Source organism: Oncorhynchus kisutch, linkage group LG17 (genome assembly GCF_002021735.2).
Source record: "Oncorhynchus kisutch isolate 150728-3 linkage group LG17, Okis_V2, whole genome shotgun sequence".
Taxonomy (NCBI): domain Eukaryota; kingdom Metazoa; phylum Chordata; class Actinopteri; order Salmoniformes; family Salmonidae; genus Oncorhynchus; species Oncorhynchus kisutch.
Window position 1 is genome coordinate 56,534,941 of NC_034190.2, and position 19,821 is coordinate 56,554,761.

The 19,821-nt window shown below is 49.9% G+C and overlaps 1 protein-coding gene across 3 annotated transcripts in view; it reads left to right on the forward strand.

Annotated features, from left to right (window-relative positions):
* LOC109907955 (sterile alpha motif domain-containing protein 11) overlaps window positions 1-19,821 on the forward strand; it is a 91,595-nt gene that overhangs the window by 66,886 nt on the left and 4,888 nt on the right. For 2 of the 3 annotated variants that reach the window (XM_031794124.1, XM_031794126.1), the window contains exons 7-12: window positions 3,223-3,367; window positions 15,919-16,034; window positions 16,474-16,552; window positions 16,729-17,495; window positions 19,078-19,208; window positions 19,616-19,726. In XM_031794124.1, the coding sequence (XP_031649984.1) occupies window positions 3,223-3,367; window positions 15,919-16,034; window positions 16,474-16,552; window positions 16,729-17,495; window positions 19,078-19,208; window positions 19,616-19,726 (1,349 nt within the window). The remainder of the gene's footprint in view (window positions 1-3,222; window positions 3,368-15,918; window positions 16,035-16,473; window positions 16,553-16,728; window positions 17,496-19,077; window positions 19,209-19,615; window positions 19,727-19,821) is intronic. The other variant, XM_031794125.1, reaches the window with a different exon arrangement.

Here is a 19,821-nt window from a genome sequence, read left to right on the forward strand (position 1 = left end):
CCCTGAACCAGGCAGTTAACCTACTGTTCTTAGGCCGTCATTGAAAATAAGAATTTGTTCTTTAACTGACTTGCCTTTAGTTAAATAAAGGTTAAAAAAATATATATATACACTGCTCAAAAAAATAAAGGGAACACTTAAACAACACAATGTCACTCCAAGTCAATCACACTTCCACTTAGGAAGCAACACTGATTGACAATAAATTTCACATGCTGTTGTGCAAATGGAATAGACAACAGGTGGAAATTATAGGCAATTAGCAAGACACCCCCAATAAAGGAGTGGTTCTGCAGGTGGTGACCACAGACCACTTCTCAGTTCCTATGCTTCCTGGCTGATGTTTTGGTCACTTTTGAATGCTGGCGGTGTTTCACTCTAGTGGTAGCATGAGACGGAGTCTACAACACACACAAGTGGCTCAGGTAGTGCAGCTCATCCAGGATGGCACATCAATGCGAGCTGTGGCAAGAAGGTTTGCTGTGTCAGTCAGCATAGTGTCCAGAGCATGGAGGTACATCAGGAGACGTGGAGGAGGCTGTAGGAGGGCAACAACCCAGCAGCAGGACCGCTACCCTCCACCTTTGTGCAAGGAGGATCAGGAGGAGCACTGCCAGAGCCCTGCAAAATGACCTCCAGCAGGCCACAAATGTGCATGTGTCTGCTCAAACGGTCAGAAACAGACTCCATGAGGGTGGTATGAGGGCCCGACGTCCACAGGTAGGGGTTGTGCTTACAGCCCAACACCGTGCAGGATGTTTGGCATTTGCCAGAGAACAACAAGATTGGCAAATTCGCCACTGGCGCCCTGTGGTCTTCACAGATGAAAGCAGGTTCACACTGAGCACATGTGACAGACGTGACAGTCTGGAGACGCAGTGGAGAACGTTCTGCTACCTGCAAAATCCTCCAGCATGACCGGTTTGGCGGTGGGTCAGTCATGGTGTGGGGTGGCATTTCTTTGGGAGGCCGCACAGCCCTCCATGTGCTCACCAGAGGTAGCCTGACTGCCATTAGGTACCGAGATGAGATCCTCAGACCCCTTGTGAGACCATATGCTGGTGCGGTTGGCCCTGGGTTCCTCCTAATGCAAGACAATGCTAGACCTCATGTGGCTGGAGTGTGTCAGCAGTTCCTGCAAGAGGAAGGCATTGATGCTATGGACTGGCCCGCCCGTTCCCCAGACCTGAATCCAATTGAGCTCATCTGGGACATCATGTCTCGTTCCATCCACCAACGCCACGTTGCACCACAGACTGTGCAGGAGTTGGCGGATGCTTTGGTCCAGGTCTGGGAGGAGATCCCTCAGGAGACCATCCGCCACCTCATCAGGAGCATGCCCAGGCGTTGTAGGGAGGTCATACAGGCACGTGGAGGCCACACACACTACTGAGCCTCATTTTGACTTGTTTTAAGGACATTACATCAAAGTTGGATCAGCCTGTAGTGTGGTTTTCCACTTTAAATTTGAGTGTTGATTTCCATTGATCATTTTTGTGTGATTTTGTTGTCAGCACATTCAACTATGTAAAGACAAAAGTATTTAATAAGAATATTTCATTCATTCAGATCTATGATGTTATTTTAGTGTTCCCTTTATTTTTTGAGCAGTGTATATACATATATATATATATGATCTCTGTGAATGTGGGAACATCGCCTTTAAAAGGTTCATAGCCAAAAAAGCATGTTAAGATTGAATCCCCTCTCTCGCCTAGGTCTCTCTACAGTCCAGACAGTGTAGATAGGGACTGGTAGAGTCCAGACAGTGTAGATAGGGACTGGTAGAGTCCAGGCAGTATCGATGGGGGCTGGGTGACCATTGTCAACATGAGGGACCTATATCTAGAGGTGAAGTCTGCCGCCAGTCGAGTCCCCCACAGCATCAAGCAGATCGATACTCTTGTGCTGGGCCACATTAATATCTGTCGCTCCACCCCCGACCCTAGCACCCGCTCTACGCCCTAGCACACACACACACACCAGCGGCGGAAATGGCCCCTGGCTTCCACGGGATCTAATTAAAAAAGGGAGGAGAGAGAAAGTGTGAGAGGGAGATAGAGAGGGAGATAGATAGAGGGGGGTGAAGATAGAGGGAGAGAGCAGGATGGATTTTCTCTTTAACAGCCTCTCATTAGAGGCCCTGTCTCGTGGTGGGGCCTGGCCTGGCTGATAATGATGGAGAGAGAAAGAGAGTGGGACAGAGAGAGAGAGAGAGAGAGAGAGAGAGAGAGAGAGAGTAGGAAAGAGGGGAACGGGGAGAATGTGTGAGAAAGAGAGGGGGGAGGGGGGCAGAGGGAGGAAGAGAGAGAGAGAAGAGATACATGGTAATATGGATCCTCTTGGCCATGTGGGAAGTTCCCCTGTCCTAACATGGAACAAAGGCCAAGACTTCCTGGTTCCAGCTGCCTGAGATTCCAGTTTTCCATGGTAGTTGCACTCTCTCTATCCATCTCCTTTTCTCTCCTTTTCTCTCTCTCCATATAATTTGCTCTCTCTCTATCCAACCAGATATAACTTCATTTTGAATGTCTAAAAAAAATGATGTAAATGTGTGGAAGCAAGAGAGAAAGAGAAAGAGGGGGGAAAAGCAAGTTTGTGTGCGTGTCTCTGTTTTGAGAGTGTTTTCCGATGAGTGTGCCAGCATTTAGGTACTCAGTGTCTCTTTATTTTGTGTGTGTGTGCTATTGTTCAGTATGTAGTGTACATGTGGACCTGTGCGCGCATGTGCGTGTGTGTTTCTAGAATGTCAGGTTATGAACAGGAGATGCCCTGTTGGTGCCATTTTGGGACACAGTCATTCACTCCACATAACTGCAGAAAATGATAGAAACCTCCCGTTCATACACATCCTCAACTTATATCACAAAAGGAAGCACATTTCAATTGTACTGCACCACTCCAGGTTCAGCTAAACCTTAAACACTCTCCATGCATTTCGAATGAAATGGGGGGAAAACACACTTTTAGGATGAGATATAAGCTGTAGGAAATGAAATTTATAGCTGTGATTTTCTCTTTCCCTTGAGTTGAACATAGAACTGCTTATGCCCAGTTATGCTTAACTTTCTCTCTCTCTCCCTCCCTCCCTCCCTCCCTCCCTCCCTCCCTCCCTCCCTCCCTCCCTCCCTCCCTCCCTCCCTCCCTCCCTCCCTCCCTCCCTCCCTCCCTCCCTCCCTCCCTCCCTCCCTCCCTCCCTCCCTCCCTCCCTCCCCTCTCTAGATCTGTTGCGAGTGCGCCAGGAGGCCCTGGCAGCAGTGAGGAACACAGGGGGTTTGGAGGCCCATCTCCCTTCGGCAGGCAGCTCGTCCAGCCAGAGACGCAAACAGGGCCTGCCCCAGCACAGAGACGCCCACTACACCGAGAGGTAGGCCTGGCTAACACACAATGGTAGCCTTCAAGTTCCAGCATTGGGGCAGTAACTTAAAGGTTGCTGGTTGGACTCCTGGAGCCAACAAGGCGGGGCACTGGGGGACATTGGTGACAATGCCCACGACCCTACTCCCTGCGGGTGTCTCAGGAGGAGTTAAGATATGCAACAAAAACATTTTGATTTCACACTTGGAACGATGAAAACAAGTGTGTAACAGAACAAATAAAAGTGCCACCAAATGATTATTATACACACACACACACACACACACGTACAGGAACATACACACACACACACACACACACACACACACACACGTACAGGAACATACACACACACACACACACACACACACACACGTACAGGAACATACACACAGAAACACACATACACATGCATGCAGTATGTATAGAGGAGGATGTAGGCTTTATTTTTGAATGTGGAATATTCCTGTTATTTGCAGGGCAGTGGTGGTGCTGCCAGGGAGATAGGGTGGTTGGGTTGTGGTGTGTGTGTTTCTATGTGGGTGTATGTTCCTATCAGCTTTTACTGGGGACGGGGGTGACGATCTGAAATGGCATTCCTCCCCTAGTTTTATCATTGGAATGGGATACACAACCAGGCGACGGTGTGCTTTAGGACCATGCGGACGCCTCCAAGTGGGGGGGGTCACCATTTTATTTGTAAAATTGTATATATATATAAATACAAATAAAATGGTGACCCCCCCCACTTCTCAAATGAAAGTTGGGGGTGCTTATATTTGTACTGTTACACACTTGTGTTCATCGTTCCAAGTGTGTCATCAAAATGTTTTTCTTGCATATCTTAACTCCTCCTGAGACACACAACTGAACTCTGCAATAAAGAGAGGGAATAAAAAAAGAACAACAATTGTGAAAAGAGGGGAAGGAAAGTGAAAGTCAATAGGCTGTGCTAGTTTGCATTATCAACGTTGCATCCCTTCCCCCTCTCTCTACATCCCCCTCTCTCTACATCCCCCTCTCTCTACATCCTCCTCTATACATCCCCCTCTCTCTACATCCCCCTCTCTCTACATCCCCCTCTCTCTACATCCTCCTCTCTCTACATCCCCCTCTCTCTCCAACCTCCTCTCTCTCCATCCTCCTCTCTCTCTACTTACCCCTCTCTCTCCATCCTCCTCTCTCGCCCCCTCTCTCTCCAAACACCTCTCTCTCCATCCCCCTCTCTCTCCATCCTCCTCTCTCTACAACCCCCCTCTCTCTCCATCCTCCTCTCTCTCTCCCCCTCTCTCTTTCTCTCCATACTCCTCTCTCTACATCCCCCTCTCTCTCCATACTCCTCTCTCTACATCCCCCTCTCCCTACATCCTCCTCTCTCTCCATACTCCTCTCTCTCCATCCCCCTCTCTCTCCATCCTCCTCTCTCCACCCCTTCTCTCTCCATCCTCCTCTCTCTCCATCCTCCTCTCTCTCCATACTCCTCTCTCTCCATCCTCCTCTCTCTCCATACTCCTCTCTCTCCATACTCCGTGCTCTGCATCCCCCTCTCTCTCCATCCTCCTCTATCTCCATCCTCCTCTCTCTCCTCCTTTCTCTCCTCCTCTCTCTTCATCACCCCTCTCTCCATCCTCCTCTCTCTCCATTCTCCTCTATCTCCATCCTCCTCACTCTACATTCTCCTCTCTCTCCTCCTCTCTCTACAAAGTCCTCTCTCTCTCCTCTCTCCATCCTCCTCTCTTCATCCTCCTCTCTCTCCTCCTCTCTCTCCCACTCTCTCTCCAAACTCCTCTCTCTCCATCCCCCTCTTTCTCCATACTCCTCTCTCTACATCCCCCTCTCTCTCATCCTCCTCTCTCTACATCCCCCTCTCTCTCCATTTTCCTCTCTCTCCATACTCCTCTCTCTCCATCCCCCTCTCTCTCCATCCTCCTCTCTCTCCATCTTCCTTTCTCTCCTCCTCTCTCTTCATCCTCCTCTCTCTCCATACTCCTCTCTCTCCATCCCCCTCTCTCCAACCTCCTCTCTCTCCATCCTCCTCTCTCTCCTCCTTTCTCTCCTCCTCTCTCTACATCCCCCTATCTCCCTCCTCCTCTCTCTCCATTCTCCTCTCTCCATCCTCCTCACTCTACATACTCCTCTCTTCATCCTCCTCTCTCTCCTGCTCTCTCTCCATACTCCTCTCTCTACATCCCCTTCTCTCTACATCCCCCTCTCTCTCCATTCTCCTCTCTCTACAATCCTCCTCTCTCTCTCCATACTCCTCTCTCCATACTCCTCTCTCTACACCCCCCCCCTCTCCATCCCCCTCTCTCTACATCCCCCTCTCTCCATACTCCTCTCTCTACACCCCCCCCCTCTCTCCATCCCCCTCTCTCTCCATCCCCCTCTCTCTCCATCCCCCTCTCTCTCCATCCCCCTCTCTCTCCATCCTCCTCTCTCTCCATCCTCCTCTCTCTCCATACTCCTCTCTCTCCATACTCCTCTCTCTCCATCCCCCTCTCTCTCCATACTCCTCTCTCTCCATCCTACTCTCTCTCCATCTTCCTTTCTCTCCTCCTCTCTCTCATCCTCCTCTCTCATCCTCCTCTCTCTCCATACTCCTCTCTCTCCATCCTCCTCTCTCTCCATCCTCCTCTCTCTCCATCCTCCTCTATCTCCATCCTCCTCTCTCTCTCTCCTTTCTCTCCTCCTCTCTCTACATCCCCCTATCTCCCTCCTCCTGTCTCTCCATTCTCCTCTCTCCATCCTCCTCACTCTACATACTCCTCTCTCTCCATACTCCTCTCTCCATACTCCTCTCTCTACATCCCCCTCTCTCCCCATTCTCCTCTCTCTACATCCTCCTCTCTCTCCATCCCCCTCTTTCTCCATACTCCTCTCTACATCCCCCTCTCTCTCATCCTCCTCTCTCTACATCCCCCTCTCTCTACATCCTCCTCTCTCTCCATACTCCTCTCTCTACATCCCCCTCTCTCTACATTTTCCTCTCTCTCCATTTTCCTCTCTCTCCATACTCCTCTCTCTCTCTACCCCCCCTCTCTCTCCATCCTCATCTCTCTCCATACTCCTCTCTCTACATCCCCCTCTCCCTACATTTTCCTCTCTCTCCATACTCCTCTCTCTCCATCCCCCCTCACTCTCCATCCTCCTCTCTCTCCATCTTCCTTTCTCTCCTCCTCTCTCTCCATCCTCCTCTCTCTTCATCCTCCTCTCTCTCCATACTCCTCTCTCTCCATCCCCCTCTCTCCAACCTCCTCTCTCTCCATCCTCCTCTCTCTCCTCCTTTCTCTCCTCCTCTCTCTACATCCCCCTATCTCCCTCCTCCTGTCTCTCCATTCTCCTCTCTCCATCCTCCTCACTCTACATACTCCTCTCTCTCCATCCTCCTCTCTTCGTCCTCCTCTCTCTCCTGCTCTCTCTCCATACTCCTCTCTCTACATCCCCTTCTCTCTACATCCCCCTCTCTCTCCATTCTCCTCTCTCTACATCCTCCTCTCTCTCCATACTCCTCTCTCTACACCCCCCCTCTCTCCATCCCCCTCTCTCTCCATCCCCCTCTCTCTACATCCCCCTCTCTCTCCATACTCCTCTCTCTCCATCCTCCTCTCTCTCCATCCTCCTCTCTCTCCATACTCCTCTCTCTCCATCCCCCTCTCTCTCCATACTCCTCTCTCTCCATCCTACTCTCTCTCCATCTTCCTTTCTCTCCTCCTCTCTCTCATCCTCCTCTCTCTCATCCTCCTCTCTCTCCATACTCCTCTCTCTCCATCCCCCTCTCTCCATCCTCCTCTCTCTCCATCCTCCTCTCTCTCCTCCTTTCTCTCCTCCTCTCTCTACATCCCCCTATCTCCCTCCTCCTTTCTCTCCATTCTCCTCTCTCCATCCTCCTCACTCTACATACTCCTCTCTCTCCATCCTCCTCTCTTCGTCCTCCTCTCTCTCCTCCTTTCTCTCCTCCTCTCTCTACATCCCCCTATCTCCCTCCTCCTGTCTCTCCATTCTCCTCTCTCCATCCTCCTCACTCTACATACTCCTCTCTCTCCATACTCCTCTCTCCATACTCCTCTCTCTACATCCCCCTCTCTCTCATCCCCTCTCTCTCCATACTCCTCTCTCTACATCCCCCTCTCTCTCCATACTCCTCTCTCTACATCCCCCTCTCTCTCCATCCTCCTCTCTCTTCCCCTCGCTCGCCAAACTCCTCTCTCTCCATCCCCCTCTCTCTCTATACTCCTCTCTCTACATCCCCCTCTCTCTCCATCCTCCTCTCTATATCCCCCTCTCTCTCCATCCTCCTCTCTCTCCCCCTCTCTCTCTCCCTCTCTCTCCATACTCCTCTCTCTACATCCCCCTCTCTCTCCATACTCCTCTCTCTACATCCCCCTCTCTCTCCATCCTCCTCTCTCTTCCCCTCGCTCGCCAAACTCCTCTCTCTCCATCCCCCTCTCTCTCTCTATACTCCTCTCTCTACATCCCCCTCTCTCTCCATCCTCCTCTCTACATCCCCCTCTCTCTCTCCATCCTCCTCTCTCTCTCCCCCTCTCTCTCTCCCTCTCTCTCCATACTCCTCTCTCTACATCCCCCTCTCTCTCCATACTCCTCTCTCTATATCCCCCTCTCTCTCCATCCCCTCTCTCTCCATACTCCTCTCTCTACATCCCCCTCTCTCTCCATACTCCTCTCTCTACATCCCCCTCTCTCTCCTTCCTCCTCTCTCTTCCCCTCTCTCCATCCCCCTCTCTCTCTCTATACTCCTCTCTCTACATCCCCCTCTCTCTCCATCCTCCTCTCTACATCCCCCTCTCTCTCCATCCTCCTCTCTCTCCCCCTCTCTCTCTCCCTCTCTCTCCATACTCCTCTCTCTACATCCCCCTCTCTCTCCATACTCCTCTCTCTATATCCCCCTCTCTCTCCATCCCCTCTCTCTCCATACTCCTCTCTCTACATCCCCCTCTCTCTCCATACTCCTCTCTCTACATCCCCCTCTCTCTCCTTCCTCCTCTCTCTTCCCCTCGCTCGCCAAACTCCTCTCTCTCCATCCCCCTCTCTCTCTATACTCCTCTCTCTACATCCCCCTCTCTCTACATCCCCCTCTCTCTACATCCCCCTCTCTCTCCATCCTCCTCTCTACATCCCCTCTCTCTCTCCCTCTCTCTCCATACTCCTCTCTCTACATCCCCCCTCTCTCTCCTTACTTCTCTCTCCATCCTCCTCTCTCTCCATTCCCCTCTCTCTCCATCCGCATCTCTCCATCCCCCTCTCTCTCCATACTCCTCACTCTCCATCCTCCTCTCTCGCCATCTTCCTTTCTCTCCTCCTCTCTCCATCCTCTTCTCTCTACATCCCCTCTCTCTCCATCCTCCTCCTCTCTCTCCATCCTCCTCTTTCTACATACTCCCCTCTCTCCTCCTCTCTCTCCATTATCCTCTCTCTCCATCCTCCTCACTCTACATACTCTCTCTCCTCCTCTCTCTACATACTCCTCTCTCTCCATCCTCCTCTCTCTCCATCCTCCTCTCTTCATTCTCCTCTCTCTCCATCCTCCTCTCTTTCCATCCTCCTCACTCTCCATCCTCCTCTTTCCCCTTCGCTTGGATCTGATGTTGGTATTTTACTCTACAATATACTGTGTGTGAGTGTGTTTGGGGGAGTGGGGGCTGTTTGTGTTTGTGTGCATGCATGTGTGTAGCCTATACGTTTGTGTGTGTATATGTGGCTGAACTAGGACCCCACTAAAAATCATTGCTGCAACCCTCTCCTCCCCCTCCTCCTCCTCCTCCTCCTCCTCCTCTTCCCCTCCTCCTTCCCCCCTCTTCACCGGCGCTGGCTGCTGTGCCTCCCAAACAAAGCCAGGGGCAGCGGGAGTGGGCGGGTAATTGCTTGTCGATTATTTATGTGGCGCGGGGAGAGGCGGGCGATCGATAATGGGCCGGCGGGGCGGCGGCAGGGGGGCGCAGGGGAAGTGTGTGTGTGTGTGTGTGGGGGGGGGGGAATTAAGCAGGAAACGGAGCGGCCCAAGGAAGGGTGTGTGTGTGTGTGAGGGAGGTGGTGGTTGTACGGGTTCTATTTCTAAGCCTAGAGACCTATGTGTGTGTGTGTATTTGTGCAATGTGTGTGTATGTGTATTTGAAGATGGTGTATGTGAGTGCATGCATGGATGTGTGTAGACGGTGTGTGTGTGTGTGTGTGTGTGTGTGTGTGTGTGTGTGTGTGTGTGTGTGTGTGTGTGTGTGTGTGTGTGTGTGTGTGGCCCAGCAGTGTAGCTGTAGTCAGTGAGTCGCGGCGGTTCTCCGCCTGCATAGAGAGTAATTAGCCACACAGGACCGGGGGATGTTAACTAGCCCTCTGCACTTCTCTACCTCCATCCATCCATTTACCCTCCATCAATCCCTCTCTCTCTTCCTTCCTTCCTCTCTCTCTTTCTTTCCCTCCATCCATTCATTCCTCGCTCTCCCTCTCCCTCCATCCATCCCACTTTCCTCCTTTCTATCTCTCTCCCCCTCCCTCTCTATCACTCTCTCCCTCTCTTCATCTTCCATACTCTTCCACTTCTCTTTAAATCTTTCTCTCTCATTACATTCAATAGATAAAAAGGAGAGGAGACCAAAGCCATCCCTCTAGGCATCTCACCTTTCCATCGACCCCCCATCATTGATTATCTGAGGCCCATTAGGGCCCATTGTTAAAAACAAATCATTAGGCGGGTCGATAGACTTAGAGCCTGGCTTTCCCATTTGTCTGGCCTTTGTCCAAAATGGCACCCTATTATCTATATAGTGCACTACCTTTGACCAGAGCCCCTATGGGAATAGGGTGCCATTTGGGACACAGATTTAGACTTGCTATCGGCAGGGCAATTCCCAGTGTTTGGCATGGGTGGAGACACTGGAAGGGACAAGGGGAGAGGAGAAGGAGAGGAGAAAGACATATAGAAAGGGAGAGAGATGGTGCTATAGAAAGGTAGAGGAGAGGGAGAGAGATGGTGGTATAGAAAGGTAGAGGAGAGGGAGAGAGATGGTGGTATAGAAAGGTAGAGGAGAGGGAGAGAGATGGTGGTATAGAAAGGTAGAGGAGAGGGAGAGAGATGGTGGTATAGAAAGGTAGAGGAGAGGGAGAGAGATGGTGGTATAGAAAGGTAGAGGAGAGGGAGAGAGATGGTGGTATAGAAAGGTAGAGGAGAGGGAGAGAGATGGTGGTATAGAAAGGTAGAGGAGAGGGAGAGAGATGGTGGTATAGAAAGGTAGAGGAGAGAGAGAGATGGTGGTATAGAAAGGTAGAGGAGAGGGAGAGAGATGGTGGTATAGAAAGGTAGAGGAGAGGGAGAGAGATGGTGGTATAGAAAGGTAGAGGAGAGGGAGAGAGATGGTGGTATAGAAAGGTAGAGGGAGAGAGAGAGATGGTGGTATAGAAAGGTAGAGGGAGAGAGAGAGATGGTGGTATAGAAAGGTAGAGGGAGAGAGAGAGATGGTGGTATAGAAAGGTAGAGGGAGAGAGAGAGATGGTGGTATAGAAAGGTAGAGGAGAGGGAGAGAGATGGTGGTATAGAAAGGTAGAGGGAGAGAGAGAGATGGTGGTATAGAAAGGTAGAGGGAGAGAGAGAGATGGTGGTATAGAAAGGTAGAGGAGAGGGAGAGAGATGGTGGTATAGAAAGGTAGAGGGAGAGAGAGAGAGAGAGATGGTGGTATAGAAAGGTAGAGGAGAGGGAGAGAGATGGTGGTATAGAAAGGTAGAGGAGAGGGAGAGAGATGGTGGTATAGAAAGGTAGAGGAGAGGGAGAGAGATGGTGGTATAGAAAGGTAGAGGGAGAGAGAGAGAGATGGTGGTATAGAAAGGTAGAGGGAGAGAGAGAGATGGTGGTATAGAAAGGTAGAGGGAGAGAGAGAGATGGTGGTATAGAAAGGTAGAGGAGAGGGAGAGAGATGGTGGTATAGAAAGGTAGAGGAGAGGGAGAGAGATGGTGGTATAGAAAGGTAGAGGAGAGGGAGAGAGATGGTGGTATAGAAAGGTAGAGGAGAGGGAGAGAGATGGTGGTATAGAAAGGTAGAGGAGAGGGAGAGAGATGGTGGTATAGAAAGGTAGAGGAGAGGGAGAGAGATGGTGGTATAGAAAGGTAGAGGAGAGGGAGAGAGATGGTGGTATAGAAAGGTAGAGAGGAGAGGGAGAGAGATGGTGGTATAGAAAGGTAGAGGGAGAGAGATGGCGGAAAAGAAGAGAATGAGGTTGGGGAAGCAAGGGACAGGGAAAAGAAGACAGGAGAAAGGCAATAGGATAGAGAGGAGAGACAGGGAAAGAGATAGAAAGAGAGAAGGAGCGTTTGAGAGGAAGAGAGAAGGATAAAGAGAAGGAGCAAGATGGAGAGAGGAGCAGAGAGAGAGAGAGCGTGAGAGAAGCAGAGAGATGGAGAAGGAGTGAGAGAGAGGGGAAGCCTCATCCATTTTAATGAGCTTCCTGTGTAAATGTGTTTCCGTGGAGCGAGAGCCGAAGGCGGCCGCGCGGCGCTCCTAATCCCCCCACGCTCCCGTCATTAAGGACAGCCCTGTCACACACACACACACACACGCATGCGTGCACACACACACACACACACACACACAGATGCACACAGTATGCAGCCATTTACTATTAAACACACTAATATGCACACATGCACACACACACACACTGTCCCGCTGTGGGAAGGGGCCGCTGTCGCCACTCTGACAGGTCGTCACACATGAGTGAATCCCCAGGAGCCCCTGGCCTCTCTGCAGGCGGGAAGAGAAAAAGAAAGAGAGAGGGTGGGGAGAGAAGGAAAGAGACAGATAAAGCGAGAAAGCGAGACAGAGAGAGAGCGAGAGAGAGAGAGAGACTTGGGATGTTACTAGTGCTAGCTAGAGAGAGACGTACATTGAAGAGAGAGACATTGTTTAATGTAATATTGTGTTCTGTGACTGTGAAAGTGTGTGCAAAATGCTGTTGTTAAATGTTTGTGAACAAATATATAAACATTTAAAGTGTTTTGAACAGAAATGCAATGGTTCATTGTATCAGTCTTAAGTTTTAATAAATCCAATGAACCATTGAATTTATGTTAAAAATGTTGTATCAAGACTGCCCAAATGTGCCTAGTTTGTTTGTTAATAACTTTTCATGTTCAAAATTGTGCACTCTCCTCAAACAATAGAATGGTATTATTTCACGGTAATAGCTACTGTAAATTGGACAGTGCAGTTAGATTAACAAGAATTTAAGCCAATATCAGATATGTCTATGTCCTGGGAAATGTTCTTGTTACTTACAACCTCATGCTAATCGTATTAGCCTACGTTAGCTCAACCGTCCCGTGGAAGGGACACGGATCGTGAAGAAGTTTTAAGTCCACCACCCAAAAGACGTCCAACTCAATATTAGGAAGGTGTTCTTAATGTTTGTGCACTCGGTGTATATATTGTTGATAAAATAAGGAACATATGTTTATGGTTGGTTATATGGGAGTTAGTAACGCACTTACTAGAATGCACAGTAAACTACACAGACAGGCAGAGCAAACTGGTTAATACATTATATATATATATATATATATATGTCGACACCCCTTTAAATTAGCGGATTTGGCTATTTCAGCCACACCCATTGCTGACAGGTGTATAAAATTCAGCACACAGGGATGCAATCTCTATAGACAAACATTGGCAATAGAATGGCCTTACTGAAGAGCTCAGTGACTTTCAACGCGGCATCGTCATAGGATGCCACCTTTCCAACAAGTCAATTTGTCAAATTTCTGCCCTGCTAGAGCTGCCCCGGTCAACTGTAAGTGCTGTTATTGTGAAGTAGAAATGTCTAGAAGCAACAACGGCTCAGCTGCGAAGTGGTAGGCCACACAAGCTCACAGAACGGGACCACCGAGTGCTGAAATGCGTAGTGCATGCGTAGTGCATCTCTCCTCTGTTTGGCGGATGCCAGGAGAACACTACCTGCCCCAATGCATAGTGCCAACTGTAAAGTTTGGTGGAGGAGGAATAATCATCTGGGGCTGTTTTTCATGATTCGGGCTAGTCCCCTTAGTTCCAGTGAAGGGAAATCTTAATGCTACAGCATACAATAACATTCTAGACAATTATGTGCTTTCAGCATTGTGGCAACAGTTTAGGGAAGGCCCTTTCCTATTTCAGCATGAAAATGCCCCCGTGCACAAAGTGAGGTCCATACAGAATGGTTTGTTGAGGTCGGTGTGGAAGAACTTGACTGGCCTGAATAGAGCCCTGACCTCAACCCCACTGAACACCTTTGGGATGAATTGGAACACCGACTGCAAGCCAGGCCTAATATCCCAACATCAGTGTCCGACCTCACTAATGCTCTTGTGGCTGAATGTTCCAATATTTAGTGGAAAGCCTTCACAGAAGAGTGGGGGCTGTTATGGCAGCAAATGAGGGACCAACTCAATATTAATGACCATGGTTTGGAATGAGATGTTGGACGAGCAGGTGTCCACATACTTTTGGTCATGTTGTGTAGCCGCCACCTTCCCCCCAAATTGCTTCCTATAAAAGGAGAGAGAACACGTCTGGCGCCCTCTCTCCCCCACCCTTCTCCCTCTGTCTCGCTCCCTCCCTCAGTCTCTCCCTACTCCTTCCACATTGTGATTAGGCCTAATTATGGTGTAGCGGACGCCTGGTGGCCTCAGTCATGCAGCTTTAATTGACCGTTATTCATCTGCGGGCTAGCGCTAATGCTAGGCTAGGCTAGGCGACACAGGGAGGGGGTGAAATGAATGGAGGTTTGGCATACAGGGGCCCTAGTCTACTGTGGCCGTAGCACAGCGGCGCGGCCCAGTCTAATTGCTAGCCCCGAGGGATTAGGCCAGGTGATTACAAACTGGGCGGTGTAATTACATAAGCAGCGGCGGGGCCCTGGCTAGTGGGCCACAGGGTCACACGGCCCCGGCCCTTCCCCAAGATTAATTGGAGCTGCCACCAGAGTGCGAGGCACCGCCGGAGAGAGCGGTTATACGATTTGCATGAACATTTTAGCGACGGGCCGCCGATCAATAAATGGTTCTCACCACCCCCCCACCTCCGTTTCTCTCTCTCCCTCTCTCGTTCCTTCTCTCTCTCTCCCTCCCTCTCCCCCTCTCTCTCTCTTCCTCTCTCTCTCTCTCTCTCTCTCTCTTTCCCTCTCTCCCTCCCTGTCTCTCTTTCTCCCTCCCCTTCTCTCTCTCTCTCTCTCTCTCTCTCTCTCTCTCTCTTTCCCTCTCTCCCTCCCTGTCTCTCTTTCTCCCTCCCCTTCTCTCTCTCTCTCTCTCTCTCTCTCTTTCCCTCTCTCCCTCCCTGTCTCTCTTTCTCCCTCCCCTTCTCTCTCTCTCTCTCTCTCTCCCTCTTTCCCTCTCTCCCTCCCTGTCTCTCTTTCTCCCTCCCCTTCTCTCTCTCTTTCTCTCTGTATTTCTTTCTCTCTCTGCTGTATGTGTAAGGACAGAGACATGTAGGCGCTAGTTGATTTTCAACACAAATGCTCCAAACCAATAGCTGTGGTCCCATGCAAATATGGTGTAATTTGTCTGTATTCACCATCATGATGTCCTTATGTGTGCTGCATATCTCCAAAGCAGCAAACTGATGCTATTTAGCCCAATTGCACGATTGAGAGAGAAAGTGTGTGTGTGTGTATGTGCAGGAAAAGGCCTAAATGGTTTTGCCAGAAGACACATAGACAATCAACAGATCACCACACACCCCCGTACCCAGTGACACTTCCACATGCTCCCTGAAACACACCAAGCTGAAGAACAGATTCTTATGTCTCTTCTTCTCCAACCCTTCACCAACCGCACATTTTTCCTCTTACATCAAATTCCCCTGTCTCCCCTGCCCCTTTGGGACGATTGACAGAGCAGGGAGAGAAAGAGAGAGGAGCTTTTCTTTGCTCAGAACAAGGACAAAAGGAGAAGCACATAATAGAGAGGCCTTTTCATAAATAAGGTTTGCAGGACACGGCCGCCTTTTCAATCGCTCAATGCGGCCCGGAGAGGGAGAGAGAGGGAGGGGCGGAAAAAAAAGAGAGAAGAGAGGAGGATTAGTGTTAATTAGAAGGTCCTTCAGCCCGTGGCCCCGGTCGAGACGCAGGGGCCGCCCCAGCTGTCGGAGCCTGACACACTCCCATTGTGTAGTCAGCCCTCATTATGTGTGTGTGCATGTGTGTGTAAGGGTGAGTATGCATGTGTGTGCGTGGCCAGCGCCAGTCACCAACACACCACAAACCGGGTCCTGGAGACCCACTGTAGTACATACAGGTTTTCACCTCAAACCAGTTTTATACTCAGTGCTTTCTAATATACTGTATAGTACTGTTACGAAACCAACTAGCCAGCCCAGCCTACGAATAAGTCTGCTCGCATTATTTCTCAGGGTTCTAGGCCTGACAAACTGTTCCATAATCTGCCTGAATGTGTGCATTTAACGTGAAAGTAATAGCAGAGTATTCCAATGAAAAAATCCCAGCAATTTGTTTGACGGTTTATAGTTTTTACTGTTAATTTCTGTTGGTTTTAATGTGGTGTGTTTTTGTTTGTGTGTCCGCAGGGAGATGTCCCATCCTCCTCCTCTGCTGTCCACCCAGAACGGCCCTCACATCACATTGGGACCCCACCTGCGGCCCCCCTTCTTGGCCATGCCCTCCTCCCTGTGCCAGTCCCCCGGTAAATCAGATGCTTACACTAGCAGGCTAACTACAGAAATGAATATGGGGCCGACACCTAATGATAAATTAGATGCTAATGCTAGTAGGCTAACCACAGCCTGCACTTATTAATGGCGAGTTAGATGCTAATGCAAACCAGAACCACAATTGGCTTACGGTAGACATTAGTTGTATTCCCACCAAAATTGGGAAATGGGAACATTTTCTATGGAATGACTGTGCCTATTGACCGTCTTGATTGAGAATCATGAATCAATCCTAACATTTATGTTTTAAATAATGTAATTTTCTTGGTAAAAATCCGATTCTTTGTGAGGCATTGATATTACACAGAGGGTCATTGCATTTGAATACTCCATGTAAACTGTATGTCAGAAATCTCTTAATTGGGGTGTGTGCTTATCGATGTGTGTTTTCTGTGTGTGTGTTTTCCTCAGGCTATGGTTTCCTCCAGCCTGCCCAAGCTGAAATGTTTGCCCGGCAACAGGAAATGCTTCGGAAGCAGAACTTGGCCAGGTTTGTCTTTGTCTTCTAATGTTGTGGTGCATGTGTATGTGTGGCTGTCAGTGCTGTGACGGGGTGTGTGTGTGATGTTAATGCTGTAGTAGTGTGTGTCTGTATCGTAACATTCCGTGTGTAGTGTGTGTGTGGTACCACCAGCCCTAACCTCTCTTCTCTATGTCCGGTCCCAGGTTGGAGATGTCAGCCGAGCTGCTCAGACACAAGGAGCTGGAGAGTCTCCACAGGCAGCAGCAGCAGCGTGTGTTGGGGGGTTCTGACCCCATGGGCCTACCCCACGGCCTCCCTCCGGACCATCCCGCCCTGCGCAGTCTCCACCACCTGCCCGAGGGACACCCCCTCCACGAGGAGCTCAGCCGACGCCAAAACGCCATGCTGATGCTCCGACACACCAGCACCCCTTTACTCTCCCTCAACCACCAGGGGCCCTTGGGGTCCACAACGCCCAAAGATACCCAGGGACAAGGCTCCGGGGCTGGGGCCGGATTGAGTAAGGGGGGCTCACGGAAAGGCCCCCAGCAACCCAGGGGGGGAGACCACCAAGAGAGGGAGGGCCGAGGGAGGGACGGAGATGCAGATGGGCAGGATGAAGAAATGAAGGACTCGGATAGTGAGACGGAGATGGGCGAGGATAGGCATGAGGGATTGTTTGCCAAGGCAACCGACTGGCATGGGCTTCACAGGGACAGGGGGAAAGAGAGTGGCGGGAAGGGGGGGTGTGACGGTGCCAAAGAGGCGGGCGAGGGCTCGGGTCGGCTTAGTGCCCCCTGTAGCTCGGCGGGTGCAGATTCACCACCCGGTCATCACCTCTTCACCCCGGGGTTGGGCAAGAGCGATGTCAAGTACCACTTTCCACCTGGCGCCATGCCTCCGCTGCCAGGGCTCCACGGCCAGTCGCTGCCCTTTGGATTTCCCTACACAAGCCCCTACTTCCACACTGGTGAGTAACACATACACATGCATCATAACACTGTCACCAATCAACTGTATGATACTTAGAAGTCACTCCCAACTGCAACCTGTAAATGCTATTTGGCTACCAGCCAATCTCAACAGGCGTTACAACTGCTGCACCCGAGAGAAGTGTTATGCAACGATAACAGCCAAATACAATCTTAGTGATTGTCCAAACAGCATAAGTGGTCTTGTTGTGGTGCTATGAAGGCAGGGATGCGTTCAGTTTGGTTTGTACTGAACAACATGTTTCCCCAGTCATTTTGTGAGCAGTCCCAAAGTGAAGGTTGCTTGCTAGATAGCAATTTGGATTGCATACCAGATGAAAAGTAGTGCCACTGTGAAATCAGAAGAAATACCGTAAATGAGCTTGTTCTTGGTCGGGTTTGAGCTGGGGGCCGGTAATACTCAAATAAGCCACAAGCTCATATGAAATCAGAAGAAATACCGTAAATGAGCTTGTTCTTGGTCGGGTTTGAGCTGGGGGCCGGTAATACTCAAATAAGCCATAAGCTCATATGAAATCAGAAGAAATACCGTAAATGAGCTTGTTCTTGGTCGGGTTTGAGCTGGGGGCCGGTAATACTCAAATAAGCCACAAGCTCATACCCCCCTCTATCCACCAGTCCGCAAAAAAATATAATAATAATAATATTTCAGGTTTACATGCCGGTCCACAGAGAAAAAGAGTTTGGGAACCCCTGGTTAAGGGGATTTCACTTTTATGTAGTATTGCAGACTGTCCCATTTGAATTCACTGTAGCTTAAACTTGCAAATACACACAGAATTGCACCTTGACCCTAGAGCAACTCTTTTTAGGTTAATTAGATACCTGGTTTTAGTTGCCTACGTATAATGACTGTCATTAAATAAAGAGAACGTTTGAAAACACAGACAGAAACTGTTTAGGGAACCAGATGCAAAATGGCCAGGTTCACAGTGGGGGCCAAAACACACACACACACACACGCACGCACACACACAGACACACTAGCACACACTAGCACACACACACTCACTCTCACGTACACGCACGCACACAGGCACACACTAACACACACTCTCACGGCCCTGGGCAGGCACATGAAAGTAATGAGCGTGGAGACCTCCCTCTGGAAGGGGCCCTGCCACTGACCCTTATACACACGGGGTTATCACCACAACCATATGGAGGGAGAGGGGGAGGGGCACAACAATAGTGAGAAACAGAAAACATGGATGAAGTACACTTTTAAACATGAGATAAAGAATCACATTCTTAAATGCAATTAAATATTATGTCTATTCACACAATTGCCAAAAAGTTTGTGCGTGAAAGAGAATTAGATATTGAGAAAGAAAGGGAGAAGCGCTGTTGGGTATATGTTAGCTGTTTGTCAAGGTCTGTTCTGGGTAGTGTTCAATAGGCACCTAACGGAAGAAACCTGATAGAAACAAGGAGAGAACTACCGGAACTTGTTCAATAGGGAACGCTCATTTTCATTGTCCATTTGCAAGTTTTACTATGGTGTGCCCTTAGAATAAGACTTGGTGATTTACAACCCCTTTCCCCCTCTTCCTCACCCAGGCGGTATGGGAGGTCTGTTAATGGACAGTGAGGACTCTGCGGCACCCCCGGTGGAGGACATAAGCAAGTGGAGTGTGGAGGAGGTGTGTGGTTTTGTGGGAGGCCTGGCCGGCTGTGCGGAGTACACACAGGTAAGAACCAGATCAGGATTCTGGTTTATCCACACTTTCAACCAGAGAAAGAGAGAGACAGGGGGAGAGAGCGGTCAGGGCGGGCTGGTGGAAGAGTAGGGTAGAGTATATTTTGTCACCTCAATCAGAAGTTTCACTACTATTTAATGATATAGCTATAACACCACTGTTATCTCTCACAGCACCACAGCCCGCTCAATGTTATACACACTCATACACACACACACGTCACTGTTGGAAATGAGAGTGGTGTGAGTGTTGGTTCAAGCTCTGTGAGCGTGTGTGTATGAGTGTGGGTTTGTGTGTGTGTGTGTATATGAGTGCTGGTGAGTGTATGAGTGAGCGGGTGATTGCATGTGTGTGTGTCTGTCTGGGCCCTGGCTGAAGTGGCTGTGTCTCTCCTGAAGGTGTTTCGGGAGCAGGCCATCGACGGAGAGACACTCCCGCTGCTCACAGAGGAGCACCTGCTCAACACCATGGGACTGAAGCTGGGCCCTGCGCTCAAGATACGCTCTCAGGTACACACCACTGAATGGCAACACACTGCAGAAGTGTGTGGTGTGTGTGCAGCCTCAAAGTCCAAATGTGCGTGTATGTGTAGACTGTTCTTGTG